At 47.0% G+C, this 20,423-nt stretch overlaps 1 protein-coding gene across 1 annotated transcript in view; it reads right to left on the reverse strand.

The window, feature by feature from the left end:
• LOC137801876 (SRC kinase signaling inhibitor 1-like) overlaps positions 1 to 20,423 on the reverse strand; it is a 34,983-nt gene that overhangs the window by 8,447 nt on the left and 6,113 nt on the right. Inside the window, 7 exon segments of the mRNA XM_068599306.1 lie at positions 64 to 104; positions 210 to 299; positions 1,547 to 2,553; positions 9,160 to 9,331; positions 10,289 to 10,418; positions 11,847 to 12,048; positions 19,649 to 19,675. Of these exon segments, the coding sequence (XP_068455407.1) occupies positions 64 to 104; positions 210 to 299; positions 1,547 to 2,553; positions 9,160 to 9,331; positions 10,289 to 10,418; positions 11,847 to 12,048; positions 19,649 to 19,675 (1,669 nt within the window).

Below are 20,423 nucleotides of genomic sequence, written 5' to 3' on the forward strand. Positions count from 1 at the left end.
TATCAAACCGGCGGCGGAGGGGCAGAGCGGGTGGGGGAGGGGCCGACTCGGTGGAGCACTTACTGTCAGTTCCTGAGCAGTCGCTGGCCGACTCCATCTTCTCCCTGGAAGAGTGGAGAAGTACTTATATACACGATGCGGAGAGGCTGTGTGTGTGTGTGTGTGTGTGTGTGTGTGTGTGTGTGTGTGTGTGTGTGTGTGTGTCTCACGGGCTCTCTGCCTCCGGCGCTCTGCTCAGCACTCTCTGCAGCAGCCCCGTCAGACTGGCGATCTGCTTCTCCATGGCCTCCATGCGCTCCCTGACCCGCACACAGGACGTGAAACACGGTCACGTGACGCACAATGAACACAACTAAACACGACTAAACACGGCTAAACTCTCCCGCCGCTCCTCGTCGCGCGCTCCTCCTCAACACACATTTGTGCGTTGGGGATTCAGGGCCGTGTTCATGAATAATCACTTTCAGACTCTTCATATTCATCAGGACAAGACAATCAGACAAATCTGCAGTTTCACTGTGAATTCTACATCGTTTTGAGCTCAGAGCTTCGCTCACGACGACTTTTATTAATTCAATTTATTTCAATCAAATTAAATCTAGTTTGTACCTTTCGACCGACAGAAACGAGTCTGGACGTCTGAAAGCTCAAAGGACTTAAAATTGAAAGATGTCTGAAGAAAGTATAAGAAAGAAACGTCAAAACATATGAGAAAACACGTTAAACATTTAAAAATATGTCCTCAAGATATTTGATACCGTAAAAGTCAAGTTATTAGCCGCTACCACCTTCGAGGGTTATTTTGCTACCGCCCCGCTAGCTCTCCACTAGCTCCCTGCTACCGCCCCGCTAACTCTCCACTAGCTCCCTGCTACCGCACCGCTAACTCTCCACTAGCTCCCTGCTACCGCCCGCTAGCTCTCCACTAGCTCCCTGCTACCGCTCGCTAGCTCTCCACTAGCTCCCTGCTACCACAACGCTAACTCTCCACTAGCTCCCTGCTACCGCCCGCTAGCTCTCCACTAGCTCCCTGCTACCGCTCCGCTAGCTCTCCACTAGCTCCCTGCTCCCGACCCGCTAGCTCTCCACTGGCTCCCCGAGGGTAGCGGGACCAGCCTCGACTCGACTCCTGCAGCGGGAACACAAGCAGTAGCAGCGGCAGGGAGCTAGCAGTAGTGCTAGCTTGCGACAGCGGGCAGATAGTAGCAGTGCTAGCTTGCGACAGCTAGTAGCAGCACTAGCTTGTTACAGCGGGCAGCTAGTAGCAGCACTAGCTTGCTATAGCGGAGACACCCACTGAAGCTAGCAGCGGCTTGTTTTTTACGGTAAATGCAGAATGTCATTGCATCCAATCTGCTGGAGTAAAAAAAGGTGGAGTGAATTTTATCGTTTAACTTTTCATCCATTACAGGATCTAACTTTCACTTAAATGTAAAAGTACTGTGTTGTTGTGGTAAATAAATATATATAATGTACAACGTGTCCCTTCAGGCCCGTGGTTCTCATGTGAAGAACAGGAGCTTCTGGAGAAAAGGTAAAGATGTACCTGGTCTCGGTCTCATTTCCCAGCGGAGGCGGTCCGAAGCCTCCGGCGCCGCCCCCCTCGCCTCCGGGACCGGCCATCAGGCAGAGCTGCTCCGAGGTGAGGCCCAACCCCGGGCCCGGGCCCGGGCCCTGGCCCCGAGCCTTGGGACTGTCCCCGAACACGGAGGAGGTCACCGAGTCCCTCCTCAAGCTCTGCCTGCCGGGGGAGGCCCGGCCGGGCAGCGTGCCCGCGTAGGACTCCCTCATGTCGGGGATCTTCTGCGGGGAGGAGGGCGGAGGCACCCGGAGGCCCATGGCCAACATGGAGGCCGCGTAGGCGTCGTTGTAAAGCGGCCCTCCCGGCCGGTAGAGGGCGCCGCTCTCCATCAGCTCTCCTTGTAAAGCGGCCGCTGTGTAGGAGGTGAGCGACCGCATTGAACCAGCACCTCCTCCTCCGCCTCCTCCGCCTCCTCCTCCTCCACGGCGGTACAAGGAGCCGTACGGGTCGGCTCTGGCCGGGAGAGGCGAGTGAGGACCTCCGGCCAGACTCAGCCGGCTCGGGTCCAGGCCCAGGGAGTAGGGGTCCGCGTAGATCCCGCGCTCGTCGCCCCGCAGCAGCACCATGCTCCTGGACCCGCCCACCTCGTCGTCGGGCTTCACGTCCCTGCGCTCCAGGATGGCGCTGGAGGAGGTGCAGAAGGGCTGCTGGGCGTGATGGGGCTGCTGGTGGAGGAGCTGCTGCTGCTGCTGCTGCTGCTGCTGCTGCTGCTGGTGGTGGTGGTGGGGGGAGGAGTGGTGGGACTGGGAGTGCTGGTGCGGGTGCGGTTGCGGGTGCGGCAGGGAGTGGGTGTGGTGGGCCGGCCCGGCGTAGGAGGAGGGTCTGCCGCCGCCGCCGCCGCTGTAGAGGAGGCGGGCGCGGGACGGCGAGCCCTGAGGGGAGGCGGAGGAAGACGAGTGCTGGGAGGACATGTGCGGGTTGCTGAGGCGGCGGTTGGGCGACGAGTCCTGAGGAGCGTAGACCATCTCCCTCTGGAGGAGACAACCACAGTGAGACGCCCGACCCGGTCCAGGCACCGGACCGCTTTCAAAACACGCCTCTGAATTGAATTCTGTGCAAAGTAGTCCTTTAAAATGTTCTGAAGGTCCTAAACGAAGTTCTGAAAGTCCTTCTGCAGGCTATAGAAGTCATTTTAAAATGTTCTACAGGTCCTAAAAAAGTTTCTTAAAGCCTTCAGTAGGTTATAGTTGTCCTTTAAAATGTTCTAAAGGTCCTAAAGAAGGTTCTCAAAGTCCTTCAGTAGGTTGTCGTAGTCCTTTAAAATGTTCTGAAGGTCCTAAAGGAAGTTCTAAAAGTCCTTCTGCAGTTTATAGAAGTCATTGTAAAATGTTCTACAGGTCCTAAAAAATGTTCTAAAAGTCCTTATAGTGGTAATAGCAGGTTATAGTGGTAATTTAAAATGTTCTAAAGGTCTTTCAGTAGGTTGTTGTAGTCCTTTAAAATGTTCTGAAGGTCCTAAAGGAAGTTCTAAAAGCCTAATTTATTCCTTTAAACAAGAATTTCAGTTGTGAAATGTTAGTTTTCTTTGCTCACAATGATGTGTTTTGTTGATTGTTTAGACTTTAATGTCCTAAATGATTCAGACGACTCATCAAACGCTCATTTTGCAAACACTGATGATTTGGGTTTGTCACAGCAATGCATGAAAGCAAAGTGCTCGTGTTGCTCCTGTTTATCTAGATAACACACACACACACACACACACACACACACACACACACACACACCTGTGAGGGCACATACCTTCACAGGAAGTGTAATTAACTGGGGAATTAGAGTTGCCGCTATCGACTCTGCTTAACGATGTGATTGCACAGCTGATGATGTCATTTATTAAAATCATCTCGCATTTTGATGAAGATTTGTTGACGACACGTTAAACGCTTGGCAGTGCTTGAAGCCTGATGTGAGTGGATTATTGGGAATTAATCTATTTATCCATTTTGGCACCCTCTTGTTTTTCTACATGTAAATAAAATAGCGTCGGCTTTGTTATTTACATCCATTAATTAGTTTATACGGCCAAATACCACAGATGTGTGTCACGATGTGGACAGCGTGCAGCCTCTTCAGCCCAAAACAAACCCTTTAAGTACAAGAACCTCAGGAGGAGCACCTGCAGGACCTGCATGGATTGGCCGCCTGTAAAACTCCGGCGAGGTTGTGCAGAAGCGCAGAGCTAAAAATACATGTTGCGACGAGCCAGAGCAGCTGACCGTAAGATGTTCCAGAGATTCAGAGCTGCGTAGCTTCAAGATTGACGGGAAAAACTCCCAAATTGCCCCCTTAAGTGCGCTTTAAGTTGCACTTGATAGCGTATTGACGGACTGAGTGCGAAGGAGGTTATCTCTGGGCATCAATCCCAAAAACGCCGGAGAGGAAGTGGAAGCAGAGCGGAGCAGAAGGGAAAATGCTACGAGCCAGAAGTGATGCTGTCGCCACAACCAGGAGTGATGCTGTAGCTACAACCAGGAGTGATGCTGTCGCCACAACCAGGAGTGATGCTGGAGCAACAGCCAGGAGTGATGCTGTAGCTACAACCAGGAGTGATGCTGTAGCAACAGCCAGGAGTGATGCTGTAGCTACAACCAGGAGTGATGCTGTCGCCACAACCAGGAGTGATGCTGTAGCTACAACCAGGAGTGATGCTGTCGCCACAACCAGGAGTGATGCTGTAGCAACAGCCAGGAGTGATGCTGTCGCCACAACCAGGAGTGATGCTGTAGCTACAACCAGGAGTGTTGCTGTAGCTACAACCAGGAGTGATGCTGTAGCTACAACCAGGAGTGATGCTGTAGCTACAACCAGGAGTGATGCTGTCGCCACAACCAGGAGTGATGCTGTAGCTACAACCAGGAGTGATGCTGTAGCTACAACCAGGAGTGATGCTGTAGCTACAATCAGAAGTGATGCTGTAGCTACAGCCAGGAGTGATGCTGTAGCTACAACCAGGAGTGATGCTGTAGCTACAACCAGGAGTGATGCTGTAGCTACAACCAGAAGTGATGCTGTAGCTACAGCCAGGAGTGATGCTGTAGCTACAACCAGGAGTGATGCTGTAGCTACAACCAGGAGTGATGCTGTAGTCAGGAAACTCAAAGGAAGACGACGCTTTGACAGCTGGAGACGATGTAAATTAAAAAAACAATATTTTCCACACAATAAACTCTGAAGGTTCTCTGGCAGCAACGACCACGTTGACGCCTCGCGGCAGCGCTAAATGACTCCGGGGCCATCGTCTTTCATCTTGTATCTTAGCAACAGCCTCTCTGCGCCCAACATCCATCATTTAAACCAAAGACAAACATATGGAAGCCCATTTCCGCCCAGAAAATAAGTAAATAAAAGTCATAATTCTGACCAAAAAAAAAAATAAATCATAATTATGACCAAAAAAAGGAAGACAACAAAAAAAAGTATGACAAAAAAAGTATGACAAAAAAAAGTATGACAAAAAAAAGTATGACCAAAAAAAAAAGTATGACAAAAAAAGTATGACAAAAAAAAGTATGACAAAAAAAAGTATGACCAAAAAAAAGTGACAAAAAAAGTATGACCAAAAAAAAAGTATGACAAAAAAAAGTATGACAAAAAAAGTATGACCAAAAAAAAAGTATGACCAAAAAAAAAGTATGACAAAAAAAAGTATGACCAAAAAAAGTATGACCAAAAAAAAAGTATGACAAAAAAACGTATGACCACAAAAAAAAGTATGACAAAAAAATAGTATGACCAAAAAAAAGTATGACCAAAAAAAAAGTATGACAAAAAAAAGTATGACCAAAAAAAGTGACAAAAAAAAGTATGACCAAAAAAAAAGTATGACAAAAAAAGTATGACAAAAAAAAGTATGACCAAAAAAAAAGTATGACAAAAAAAAGTATGACCAAAAAAAGTATGACCAAAAAAAAAGTATGACAAAAAAAAGTATGACCACAAAAAAAAGTATGACAAAAAAAAAGTATGACCAAAAAAAAGAATGACAAAAAAAAGTATGACCAAAAAAAGAAGTATGACAAAATATGACCAAAAAAAAAAGTATGACAAAAAAAAGTATGACCAAAAAAAGTGACAAAAAAAAGTATGACCAAAAAAAAAGTATGACAAAAAAAAGTATGACAAAAAAAAAGTATGACAAAAAAAAAGTATGACAAAATATGACCAAAAAAAAAGTATGACAAAAAAAAAGTATGACCAAAAAAAGTGACAAAAAAAGTATGACAAAAAAAAAGTATGACCAAAAAAAAAGTATGACAAAAAAAAGTATGACCAAAAAAAAAGTATGACCACAAAAAAAAGTATGACAAAAAAAAGTATGACCAAAAAAAAAAAGTATGACAAAAAAAAATCATGACCAAAAAAAGTCAACAAATTTTTTATTTTTTTTAAAAAGTCTATATTATGAGATAGTAAGTGTGTTGTCTTCACATGTCTCATTTAGCTCAACAGATATTAGCATTGCTGTTAACGTAGCTGCTGCTGTGTTTCTCAAAGGGAGCGACCGCTAACACAGACTGCACACAGCCCCTAACACAGGAAGTGGTGACATCACAGCTGTGCTGCTAACGCTAATGCAGTGTGTTGTAAAGTAACACACATGTGTGCCGCAGGCTCCGCCAGCAACAGCATACGCACTTACAATCTCATCATTTCGACTTTTTATCTCATAATAGTTTCTTTTTTTTGTAATACTTTTTTTTGTCGACTGAAAAAAAATGTTGTCATACTTTTTTTGTCGACTTGAAAAAAAAATTGTCATACATTTTTTTTGTCTACTTTTTTTTGGCAACTTCAAAAAAAATGTCTTTTTTTTTCCTACTTTTTTTTGGCGACTTTAAAAAAAAAAGTCATATTTTTTTGTCGACTTAAAAATATGTTCTCATAAATTTTTTTTGACTTTTTTTTTTTGTTGACAAAAAAAAGTCATACTTTTTTTGTTGACTTCAAAAAAAAATTGTCCCTTTTTTTGGTCGGCTTTTTTTGTTGTCTTTAAAAAAAAATTTTTTTTTCTTTTTTTTGTAGCAGAACTGGGCTTCCATACAAACAGACGTTTCATTCCAGCTCAAAAAGAGCAACCTGAAGTTGCGAGTCGTCCAGCAAAAACGGCACTTTGGCCCCGAAAGGTTTGGGCCTTTTTTCGGAAACCCGGCCAATCGCGTCTCATCGTTGCCCACGGCCCGTCCTCCAGGCCCGGAGAGGCTCCTGCCGGGCTCCTGAGGGTATCGGCTCTTACTCTCTAACTCAAGGCTCGTTTGATGAGGCTGTGAAACAGTTGACCTCTGAAAACATGAGCGGGCAGCTGTGCGTCCTGCTGAAAAAGCAATCACACACTCCACGGGCGAGTAAACAAAATGCCCGCGGGGTGTTTGATCGACGACGGCGGCGACAACAACCATAAAAACAACACGTCTGAAATGCTTCCTCCTCGCTGCTTAGCATGCAAATTAATTTTTCTTTAATGCACCGCATATGTCTGCTGCTGCTGCTCCGTAATGCCGTTTATCCAGTTCATCATTTATTGTATTCTATAAAAGCAGCATTCTCTCTGAAATTCCAAATTACAGCTTTTCTCATTTCCATAATCACGCTGTAATTAGACGGCGACTAAATGCGAGCGCTGATGCTGCAGGACCGGCTGACATCAGGGGGGGGGCTTTGCTCCGGCTCTAACCAGATGCACAGAGCATCGGTTATCATGCTAATCGGGCCGATGCCACTTTAATGTGCCGGCAGGCTGACTGACGGATGAAGACTGCGGCTCATCAATCAGAGCTCAGGCTGCTGAACAGGAGGGATGTCACAGGTATGGAGATGGAGGAGGATGCAAAGGAGATGCTTTCACCACCTGCAGCTGGGTTCCTTCAGTCTGAACCGAGGGCAAAATACAACTCCGCTTATTTTATGGTCCCTGTTCACGCTGACGAGGAGTTTCACAGACTGACTGACGAGGGGAAATCAGATTCACTTCAATGCTTCTGATTTATGTTCTTCGATTCATGATTTTAAAAACATAATCACATACAAGTAAAGCAGCTTTTCACCTGTTCATCGGGCAAAAACACCTGTCGGCCATTTTGGTCTAGGATTTTTGGACTAAAATACGCTTTTCTTCATTGCTGAATAAAGAAAAGCAAACGCAGACGTATCAGCACATTTCTGGTAAGCACAAGTTTTGAAGAGGTGCTTTTGAGTAATTATTTGTGTTTTTTTTATTTTTAGAAAATGCCCATGTGCTCATGAAACGTCATCAATAAGACCACTTCATTGAGATTTCACACAGTTTAGAGGCTTTGAAATCTTTCTGAAATCACCGGCTGGTGTTGAAGAAAATCATCATATAACATCGGCCGTTATTAGTTAGAGCTATCACCTCCATGCTTCTGATGCAGCGATCAAACCGAACCAGACTATCATCTAATCTGCAGTCAGCCGGCATTCTGCCGAGTCAGCGGTCCAGGAACACCAGTGCCTGAGTAAGAGAAGGTCACATGACTCACTCTCACAGCCAGTGGATGAGACTAATTTATGCAAACTAGTGTTTGTAAACCCATGAGGAAGTAATATAGGTGATATGCGGGGGAGGCGTGTGAAAAAGGAACAGTTTTAAGGGGAATTACGGAGCGTTTTATCCGTGGGATGATGTGTCTGCTGTCTGCCAGAAGGAGACGACGTTTGTCTCGCTTCCTAATCTATGAGTCATGAACCAGCTGCACCGGGAATTAATTGCCGACGAAGGAAAAGGTGACTGTGCATCACTGAGACGCTGGGAGGGATGAAAAGTCTTGAACGCTGCAAAAAAAACAGGTTGTCACTCGATGCTCTTAAGCCGCGCTCAGACTGGAGGAGTTTTAAAGTCTGGACTGATTTTAAAATTGGGTTCACACACACACACACACACACACACACACACACACACACACACACACACACACACACACACACACACTAGAGGATTCGAAACTAATAGAGCATCACACACTTCAGGGTTTTAGGATTATTGTGCCAGAGAAAACAACGTACCGCTCGTAATCTCACTGGGACGCAAATGTAAACAAAATGGACAACTTGCTCTGATAATGTTGGAAACCGAGTAAAGCTGACTCCTCTGGTTGTATAGAAGTCTATGCTTCATGTGTTAAAGCTGCATTCTCTCTCCTGACCACCAGGGGGCGACTCCTCTGGTTGTATAGAAGTCTATGCTTCATGTGTTACAGCTGCATTCTCTCTCCTGACCACCAGGGGGCGACTCCTCTGGTTGTATAGAAGTCTATGCTTCATGTGTTGAAGCTGCATTCTCTCTCCTGACCACCAGGGGGCGACTCCTCTGGTTGTATAGAAGTCTATGCTTCATGTGTTAAAGCTGCGTTCTCTCTCCTGACCACCAGGGGGCGACACCTCTGGTTGTATAGAAGTCTATGCTTCATGTGTTAAAGCTGCATTGTCTCTCCTGACCACCACGGGGCGACTCCTCTGGTTGTATAGAAGTCTATGCTTCATGTGTTAAAGCTGCGTTCTCTCTCCTGACCACCAGGGGGCGACTCCTGTGGTTGTATAGAAGCCTATATGAATGCTCTCACCCGCAGGTCTCCGTTGGCCAGGTGTGGGTGCTGGGGTCCGGGGTAGGTGCCATAAATGGGCTCTTTGCAGTAGATCTTGATGACGCAGCGGTCCTGGACGTCCCGCGGGTCCTCCAGCTCGTAGAAGACGTTGCGCGTCTCGTCCTTTATCAGCAGGGCTGTGTTTGGAGACCTGGACGTCAACAATGACCAGAACACAATGTCAAACACTGATAAATAGTCCACGCGAAGACAAACCGCAGCAGCCGTCACCCGCTAACAAGTGAAGCGCGGCCGTAATGAGAGAATCAACCGGACGCCGTCTCACATCGAATTCATCACCAGAGTAATTTGGGTTCAGAGTCCCGCTGACAGCAGCGATGTGGATTTATGCGCATCAACGAGCAGCTTCAGAGCAGATAATCTATAATTAAACACCGCGATGAAAACACCTATTGATTTTTCTTACACACTTGTCGTCCTGTGCATGAACTCGTTGGGGTGATTACACACTGTAACGTGAGCGCTGACTCCAAACTGAAACACGTTTTTAGGAGAAATTGATTTCATGTTGCAGTCAGATCACGAAGGTCCTGCAGCGTTTTCTTTTGTTCCTCTTCTGTTCCTGGAAAGTACCAGAATGAAATTAAATACCTTTTTAATCTTAAAGCCTTTTAATGTGGAGTAATGTTAGAGTAACGTTAAATTTAACTGAATTCTTGGCAATATTATATAATAATATATTATTAAATTAATACATTTTGCAATATGTTTTTATCCCTGGTGTTTATTTGATTTGATTATTTTTTAAATCTTAGTTTTTATTGTTGCAGTTGTTTGTCTTTATTTTTTGTTTATTTCTTCTTTTTGTTTAATTAAAAGCAGACTTGGACAAAAATGTCCAAAAAGTTATTTATCCTCACTTGAAACATGTCAAAAGTTATTTTCTCACACAAACAATGAGCAGAACTCAGGTTTCAGATCAAATTAAATGATTTTTTATCTTGGACTGTAAAGATATGTCTGTCTGCATGTCCACAACATCTCTTTTGGTTGTATTGATTCATTTCTGTTTACAAAAGTTATTATTCCTACGAGTGCGTCTGAGGAGGAGAAGCTTGATTTGATCTGATTGTTTTATTGATCGTACCTGAGCATGGCCATGGTGAGCCTCTGGGGGAACATGTGCACGATGAGCGCCCTCAGCGTGTCCAGGCTGGTGAGCTCGTGGGTCAGGTGCACCCTGCGAGTCTCCTCGCCGAGCTGCAGGAACAAGACCCCTATGGAGGGGGCGGAGCAATGAGGGGGGGGGGGGCATGGGGGCGGAGTCAGGGATGGAAAGTGAAGGGACAATGTTTATTTAGCGTGTCAATTAAACACCCATGTTGTCTTGAACACAACGCCCTAACACGTTCAAACTGCATCATAGAACCTGGTTACATACGTAACCCTCGTCTTAATGCTGCTGCTTTAAGGCCTCGCTCACTACTAATACTTCTGTTTGATCTTTTTCAAATTAAAATCAATGCTTTCAACAGATCTGAACGTTGATTTCCATATTTGCAGCCGAGGAATCATACGAGTAGCTCTTCTCACCAGCGTGTCGAGTTTAGTTCTCATTATAAGAAGAGGAAGATTTTCATCTGGAAGTTGCATTAAACCGACATCAAGAAGAGGAAATTATTACCAAAGCTTCAATATTCAGCTGGTAGTTTGAGAACAGTTTTTTTAGAATTGATTGCTTCCTTCACACCTTTTCTAACTCCTGCTAACACATCGCCATCCTCCTCCTCCTCCTCCTCCTCACCTGAGAGACACTTAATTAAGATGCAGATTTCACCGTTAATCCCAGGTGACGGCTGGCTTGGCGAGATCATTTTGTCTCGGTTTGTGTCCGGCGTTCCTATCGACTGTCGCGGGATGACTTGATGCCTTCAGCTCAACTCAAACAAGAGATTCTCAGGAAGAGAGCGCCGCTCTGAAGGCTCGGCTAACGTCTCCGGTCCGAAGCGTCCAACAAGATCAATAGTTCACATGCGCGGACACGTCGCTCGGCGATCGGCTCTGAGCTCGAGATTAATCAAATTCTATTTTTCAATCAGGGTCTCGGCTTAAAACGACAAAAAAGATCATCGTGCTTCTTCTCAGTCGATCGGTTGAGACGTTGAAGGAGTTCTTCGTCAATTAGTCGTCTTTTTTAAATATTATACTTTCAAGCTGAAGGACTTCAAAAGAAACTTATGAGCACATCTCTGCTAAACACAGCATTGAAACTGGTGCTTGTGCTATAAATGGAGCGCAGCTCTCCTTCACAGCGGTGCGCTCAGCGAGTCGAGGCAAAGGTGGTGAAGGGAGCATCGAGGACGGGTCGATGGCGAGTTGAGGGCGAGTTGAGGGCGAGTTGAGGGCGAGTTGAGGGCGAGTTGAGGGCGAGTTGAGGGCGGCGGCTCGGTGTGGGAGAAGCTTCTCAAGTGGAACTCTCCCCTCAGGGTTTCCCCGAATAGATTACAAGTTTTAAGGGCATTAAATAGATTAACATACTGTCTTAAAGGGTACAGAGAAGAACTAAACTAGCGGAGAAGTTTATTTCACGAAGGCATGTTGTTTTCTCTGTTTCAATGATCCTGAGAAAGTAGGAGGAGTTTAAGTGACCGGTGAGGTTTCCCCGGCAGCTGAAGTGACGTGTGTTTTACTTAAAGACGGCTGACCTGGCGCCCGCAGCTTGGCCTGGCTGGACGAGCGGGCCAGCGGCAGGCTCTGGCGGAGCCGGTTCATCCGGTTGAAGCCGACGGGCATATCGGGCTCCGACATGGTCCCCAAGTTCTCAGCCGACGCGAAGGAAACCCGGCTGGCCTGGTCGGCGAGCGCCGGCTGTGTCGGGCTGAGTCGCGTCGCCCGAGGGGTTCGAGTCTGCAAGACACGGGGGAGGAAGTTAGAGAGATGGAGGGAGGGGGGGCACAGAAACAGGAGGCAAAAGAGATGAAGACAGAGGATGAGGATCTTGTTGGGCTGTGAAGATGAGAAACTGTACAGAAGCAGACAAAATGGCCGCCTCGGGAACGAAAACCGAGGCTGGAAAAGACCAAACAAGCAGTTCAGCTGCAGAGGAAGAGACCTTTATGTCGACTAGAAGAACAGAAAGGAGGCTGCAGATCAGATCAGACGAGTCCAGCTGCATTAATGATGACGGACAGCAGCTGAACTCGAGGGAAACCGTGTGAAAAGACGTGAAGGATGAACTGCACATGCATGCACGCGTGTGTGGAGGTTTTCGGTCTCGCTGCACGCCGGCTGCCTGCGAGACTCGAGAGGAGGGAACGCTGCAAACGAGGGAATTATATCGTTTGTGTTTGGTGAAGTGTGTGTGAAGAGAACAAGAAACAGAAGAGAGGGACATCTTGTCTCTTTCCGTCAGGTGGAAAGAAAGAAAGACGGCATGCTCGGCTACCGCTGCTGTTTATATCTCCCACAGTAACAGTCAATAAAAAGCTAAACAGGAAGTCTCAGTGGACCCCCCCCCCCCCTCCATGCCCCCCCCCCTCCCCACCTCCCCCTCTCAGAAGACTCTGTTGTCATGTTTAAGTGGTTTCAGTTGCAAAGATAAGTTACGATGGAGGATGGGAACGGGATGCTTATCAACCCTCCTGACGTTCCCCAGAGACTCGGCTTTTATTGCCTCCTGGTTTCCTGCCGGCGTCACAACGATCCTCTATTCCCAGATTTATGGCACCTGTTCACACCTTTTATTCCTTTTTGGTATCACAACCTGTTTCTGGCTTCAACCACCGTGAGAGAGCTGCGTTCTCTCTCATGACCACCAGGGGGCGACTCCTCTGGTTGTATAGAAGTCTATGCTTCATGTGTTACAGCTGCATTCTCTCTCCTGACCACCAGGGGGCGACTCCTCTGGTTGTATAGAAGTCTATGCTTCATGTGTTAAAGCTGCATTCTCTCTTCTGACCACCAGGGGGCGACTCCTCTGGTTGTATAGAAGTCTATGCTTCATGTGTTAAAGCTGCATTCTCTCTCCTGACCACCAGGGGGCGACTCCTCTGGTTGTATAGAAGTCTATGCTTCATGTTTTAAAGCTGCATTCTCTCTCATGACCACCAGGGGGCGACTCCTCTGGTTGTATAGAAGTCTATGCTTCATGTGTTAAAGCTGCATTCTCTCTCCTGACCACCAGGGGGCGACTCCTCTGGTTGTATAGAAGTCTATGCTTCATGTTTTAAAGCTGCATTCTCTCTCCTGACCACCAGGGGGCGACTCCTCTGGTTGTATAGAAGTCTATGCTTCATGTTTTAAAGCTGCATTCTCTCTCCTGACCACCAGGGGGCGACTCCTGTGGTTGTATAGAAGTCTCTATTTCATGTGGTAAAGCTGCATTCTCCCTCCTGACCACCAGGGGGCGACTCCTCTGGTTGTATAGAAGTCTATATAAGTGACTCTACTTCTCTCTTGATGTTTTCCCTCAGTAAACATTGTAAACATGAGTTCATGTCTTAATCTCCAGCTTCTAGTCTTCTTCTATACAGCGTGACGTTCTTCAGTAAATGTCTCCTCTGTCAGTGACATCATCGTGTTGGATGCTGATGTATTTCGGCCACATGGCGGGCGGCCCCAGCGTCTGTGAAGTTGAAGCAGCCGCTGCATCAAACCTCCTCAGAGGGTCGTCTGCTCGTGTTGTTCGTGCGTGAGCGCCTCAACGAGTCGTGAGATGGTTTCTTGTTTTTTTTTCGGCAGCTTGGAATTTAATTTGAATCACTGGAGGAAGACGACGACAAGAGGAGCTTAATTCTCTTGTTCCGCCTTCCTGTCCGATCCAGAGCTGAAGCCTTGAGTTTCCATTGATGAGCTGTGACGACGCTCTCAAGTGTGTGTGAAGCTGCGTTTTTACATTCACACCCAAACCGGTTAACACACAATCATGAAACACAAAATCATGAAACACAAAATCATAAAACACAAAATCATGAAACACAAAATCATAAAACACAAAATCAGGGCTACAATGATATAAACTGCCCATGTTGTGTGTCTCAGTAGTCGTTATGCGTCTTTTTGTCTGTCTCTTTGTTGTCATTTTGTGTCTTTTATAGTCATTGTGTGTCTCTTTTGGGTCATTTTGTGTCTCTTTGCAGTCATTTAGTGTCTCTTTGTAGTCATTTTGTGTCTCTTTGTGATCATTTTGTGTCTCATTGTGATCATTTTGTGTCTCATTGTTGTCATTTTGTGGATTTTGTAGTCATTTTGTGTCTTTTGTAGTGGTTTTGTGTCTATTTCTGGTTGGTTCCCCCCGAAAAAAAAACATGTTAGGTATCAAATTAACTGCAAAACGTTCATTCACAGATATGGAAAGTGAGTGCAGGAGGAACATTTCCCACCAGCATTTAGCATTTAGACTCTGTGAGAACCTGGATTCTCTTCTCTTCTACAACCAGAAGAAGCCGAACCGAAGTCTGTGTGAAGCCTTATTTTTTAACGATGTCAGCCTCAGTGTGCAAAGCGTGTCCAGCCCAGCGTGACATCGTGTATTCAGCCTCACGCCGGAGCTGCAGCTGCTCATCCCCGATAGGATGAAAGGAAACGTGGAGCAGAAAACAGATCTGCTCATCGATTCGTTGTTCGCTTCACCGTTCCTGAGGTGTCGAGCGTGGAGAGCATGATTCCTCCTCTGCTGTCCGTCACGAGTTCATACGTTCCTCACGGACGGGCTCGGAGGGAGCCCACGAACACAAAGTACAAGGAACCGATCAGCACGATCAATACCAGCGCTGATGACACCACGTGTGCTACCGGCCGCGTCCACCAGGGGGAGTTAGTTATGACACCGTTTGATAAGCCGTCGGACATCGTTAAATACTTTGACCCTTACCTCCACTCCCAGCATGGCAAGAGGGCCTGCTGGTTAGCCGTTAGCCTGCTGGTTAGCCGTTAGCCTGCTGGTTAGCCGTTAGCCTGCTGGTTAGCCGTTAGCTCTTTATGGAGGATCCTGAGCTCTTTCTATCGCTGCTAAACCTGCTCATCCTCTGCAGGCTGTGAGCCTGGAGACAGATTCTCCCACCAGCGAACACTCAGGGTGCTGATTGACGGGGCAGCTGACACACACACACACACACACACACACACACACACACACACACACCCCTCCGAACACACTCACAGGCATTACTGCTGTGGACCGAGACATTCCTTTCCAGTGAGACTGATAACCGAGAGCTTCTGGATCCATAACGGTCAACAGACACCGTGAGAGAGAGACCCGTCAGGCGACCCTGAGAGGAGCCATCGGGCCTGACGGTGGTTGTTGCTGTTGTTTTGTGTGTCTCAGTAGTCGTCATGCATCTTTTTGTGTGTCTCTTCGCAGTCATGTTGTCTTATTTAGTCGTTTTGTGTCTCTTTATCGTCATTTTATATCTCTTTGTAGTCATTTTGTGTCTATTGTAGTCATTTTATGTCTCTTCCTGGCCAGGGAGGTCCCTGGTACTTTGTGTCCCTGGTACTTTTGGTCCCTGGTACTTTGGTCCCTGGTACTTTTGGTCCCTGGTACTTTGGTCCCTGGTACTTTTGGTCCCTGGTACTTTGGTCCCTGGTACTTTGTCCAGGTTCGACCTTGACGTCTCCAGACAGGTCGTGTGTCGCCTCCTGACTTTAACTAAACACTCGTCTGCAGATGAGAGCAAGTGAGGGGATCAATACTGCAACTACTGTTACACGTTCTTTTCAAACTATCGTTATGATTGTCAGATTTAAATCTGTCCGACGGTTCTTGAACACATCACGTGCAACCAAAACAAAGCTTAAATTTGTGATATTTCATCAAAAAAATCATCTCAATTGAAAATAAAAGCCCCGAAATGTTAAATAAACCGTTTTAAGTAAAACGAAAAGCAGAAAAGCATTAAAGTGTCCTCTCTTTGAAGAGAACCCGGTCAGAAAGGTAAAGAGGTGAAAATATTCTGAATATATAATATATTCTGAGCGTTCACATGAGCTGATGTTGATGCTTCCTGGAGTCTAAAACCTTCTCTCTGTTCCTTCAACCTCGCGTTCAGTTTAACGCCGTCGCTCCGTCGCTTCAGACATTATTACACGGGAGAGATAATCGTCTTCTGCGTATGAAGTCTGGAGGGAACCGCTCATCCCGTTATTGCTCCCCGGCAGCTTTAATATCGCGCCGCCTGCCGAGCCGACCTCGCCGTCTTGGCAGATGGCGCTGGAGTGTCAATAAGTGATTTCTGGCCACGTGCCTGCCGGCGCGGCGCCAGCCGGAGGGGAACCGCTGCCGCCGTGAGCCTTTTAGCGGCGGGAAAAACATCACCCCCGCTACTCCCCCGCTCGGATTGGGGAATAGCGATTTTCCAGCCGGCGTCGTATCGGCAGCGCGGCAGCGAGCGGGGAGACAAAAGGTCGTCCGGACGGGACGCCGCGCCGCCAAGAAAGAAACCCTCTCGCTCGGCAACACGTCAGACACAGACGAGGCTTCGGCTCCCCGACGGGACAAAGCCCTCGACAAGTTTGTTCTTCGCTGATTGTTTGCAGACGGATCCGAGCGTCTTGTCGGAGGATCACGCTGACGGATCGTCTGCAACGTGCCGTTTGGAAAAGCCTCTGACGAGCTGTGGCGCCGATACAGGAAGCAAAGAGACCGAAGACCAAAGTGTCATCAGGGAAACGTTGCACATGGCCGTGAAGAAATGTACATTAAATATGTACTGCATGTTTTTGACTGATGCTGAGGTGTTTTCCAAATAAACACAAATACATACATTACTACAGAGCCATGCTATGCTAGGTGGCGGCGGCTACGTCGCATATTCCCTCTTCAGAAGAGCGACGGCGCCCTGAAAACATTTGGGCGCAATAACATGAGCACAGCAGCTGCAGCGCCGCCACCATTTACATTTTTCTAGCACATAAAGCGAGGCGGATCTGGTAATATAAATGCTAATGAGCTATTTTTGCGTGTGGTGTCCTAGAAGCCGGGGACGACGATGATGATGATGATGATGATGATGATGATGCTTTTAAACGAACTGTTTCCTCGTCTTCGTCTGCGCGGCTCTAACAAGCCGGAGAAGAATTAGCTCTGAGATGATTCCAGCAGAAACGAAAAAGATGGATTCTGAATAACTGGAGACGCTTCAATGGGAACAACCATTAACCCCCCCCCCACACACCACACACACACACACACACACACACACACACACACACACACACACACACACACACACACACACACACCCACACGCCACAGTGGTTCGTTCCTCCAGAGCGCAAGAAACGCAAAGCAGAGCGTTAATATTTGTACAAGTGAAGCTGTGTGCATCGAGAAGGAGAGAATTATGCAGCTCTGCTCCTCCGTGTGTGTGTGTGTGTGTGTGTGTGTGTGTGTGTGTGTATGTGTGTGTGTGAGTGTGTTTGCCGGCGGTCTGAATCCGTGTTCATCCTCCGTGTACAGGAACACGCGTGTGGGTCCACCGAACGCTACACTGTCAATGTATGACAGGCTGCTTGCAGTGGGAGTATCTGTGTCTGCTGTGTGTGTGTGTGTGTGTGTGTGTGTGTGTGTGTGTGTGTGTGTGTGTGTGTGTGTGTGTGTGTGTGTGTGTGTGTGTGTGTGCACTTAGTGAGCTGGCAAACCACTGAAACATCAAAGGGGACCAGTGGGGGACTGTTAAACACACACACACACACACACACACACACACACACACACACACACACACACAGCGGGGCCACTGCTGCAGGGGTTTGTGTTGCATCGGAGGAGGACACGCCCCCGACTCCCCCGCAGGAGAGGGGGAGCGATTAACCAATCGTGAGCGAGCAGCCGGGGGGAGATTGGAAGAGAGAGACGCTGCGTTTGTCGAGCAGACGAGAAGAACAACACACACACACACACACCGACACACACACACACACACACACACACACACACACACACACACACACACACACACACACACAGACGGACGGTTGAGAGAAGGATGATGGTCACACACAGAATATCTGTTGTGAGCAGAACGAGTAGGATCGGTCGTTTTAGATCACATCGTTTGTGTTTGTGTGTGTGTAAGCGTGTGTGTGTGTGTGTGTGTGTGTGTGTGTGTGTTTGCCCGCCGTACGACCAGCAGCATCGTGACGTCCATCCATCACTCGGCACCTTGAGCCGCTGCTCTTCAGGACAAGGCCCGCCCCCTGCAGCATTCGAGCGCTAGGATTGGCCGCGGCTCGAGGCTCCGCTCACCTGATTGGTTCGGTCCGAGCGGGTCGAAGCTTTTTGATTGATTGACACGTGTGTGAACGTTTCAGGCTAAAGAAGACGAATGAAATGTGAACGTTTAGAGAATGTTTGTAAAAACACAGTGAAGACGACCTGATGGAGCTCTGTTGTTAGTCTCAATACGACATTTCACTTTGTCATGTTTACACACACATTACACCACATGTTTGGTCATGGAAACGTGGTTTAAAGTTATGGAAACGTGGTTTAAAGTTATGGAAACGTGGTTTAAAGTCATGTACATCCATTAGTCAGAATGCGTATGAACACAAAGGTATCGGACATAATTCAAGAAGGAAGATTTACAATAAAATATGATGAACAAACTGTTATTTAAGTCTAACGTTACTAAATGTAATCAGCTTCCTCTCAATGAACGAGCACTTCTCTTCTCCTCAGGTTTCTCGTGGCAGAGTTCATGAGTTCAGACTCCAAACGTGAACTCACTCTATAATTCATCTCTGCATCAACGTCTCCACGTGATGAGAGTCCAGTTTCCCAGAGAACTCAAAACCAGTTTGAAGCGTTTCAGACTGAGAGCAGCTTTCACATTTTAACATTTCACACTTTTTACATCCCAACCTGAGAGAGAACGCAGCTCTAACACATGAAGCATGGACTTCTATACAACCAGAGGAGTCGCCCCCTGGTGGTCAGGAGAGAGAATGCAGCTTCAACACATGAAACATAGACTTCTATACAACCAGAGGAGTCGCCCCCTGGTGGTCAGGAGAGAGAATGCAGCTTTAACACATGAAGCATAGACTTCTATACAACCAGAGGAGTCGCCCACTGGTGGTCAGGAGAGAGAATGCAGCTTTAACACATAAAGCATAGACTTCTATACAACCAGAGGAGTCGCCCCCTGGTGGTCAGGAGAGAGAATGCAGCTTTAACACTTGAAGCATAGACTTCTATACAACCAGAGAGCTTTAACGAGCTCTTTTTCCACAAACCGCAGATCTTACGCGACACAACCGATCATCCGTCTCCATTTTAAGTAGAGAACTCAGTCTACTTGCAGAGACAGAACAAACTGTCCCAGCATGCAGTGCAGGAGAGAGTTAAACACAAAAGCGTGCGCCGACATGTGACCGACACCGAATGCGACGGAGAAAAGGCGAGCGGGCGAAGACACAATGAGAAGTTATCCTATTAAGAGACAAACGCACACAGAGGGACAGATTTACACTGAAACAAACACACACAATTGGCACTGACCTTGAAGCTCCAGTAGTTTGGTTGTTGCTAAGAGAAAGGGGGAGGGGGGGGAGGGGGAGGAGGGAGGAGGGGGGGGGGAACGGGGGAGAAAAAAGAGCAAGTGTGAGACATTTTCTCATGTGTTAAGCTGCGAAACACCAACACTACAAAACACCAGAGGAAATGCTTTGTCACTTGACGACGTGCACGAGACGCCACAAACTGTGACTAATGAAGGTTAAACGCTGCGTTGCTTCTACGCAGCCAGAGCGGCACGCTCCCAAAAAAACATCTCCACCACAGATTGTGGAGAAACCAATAAATTGCCTTTTTCTTTTTTTCTTCATGCATTAGGGCTTGGTGGGAAAATGATGGGCTAATTATTGTGATGATAGCCAGATTAACTTGCGCTGTCCTTCACTGCCATCATAATAGGACTTTAATTGCTTGTAATTGCTTCCCAGCAATTAATCAAATGTTTAGAGTGACTTCACACACACTGATGATGCAGCTCCTGGATTCTTCCCCTCGCTCTCGAGGTGCGGCGCTGGCTGGCGTGGACCCAGCAGCGGGATTACGGCGATGCACACACTGGATTAAGGAGCTGCCATTTTCAATTTAACCGGGTGGAGGCCGACATGCAGGTCAACGTCCTGCTGATTGTTTTAATCACAGCGGCCGCAAGACGTTTAGCTGGTGCATAATTATTATTATTATTATTATTATTATTATTATTATTATAATGCATTCACTGAGAAAATATGAGTTTCTGTCAATATGTGCAGTGACTTAAGAG

This window comes from Clinocottus analis, unplaced genomic scaffold (assembly GCF_023055335.1).
Source record: "Clinocottus analis isolate CAN_PGR_092001 unplaced genomic scaffold, fCliAna1.0.p SCAF_44, whole genome shotgun sequence".
In the NCBI taxonomy this organism is placed as follows: Eukaryota; Metazoa; Chordata; class Actinopteri; order Perciformes; family Cottidae; genus Clinocottus; species Clinocottus analis.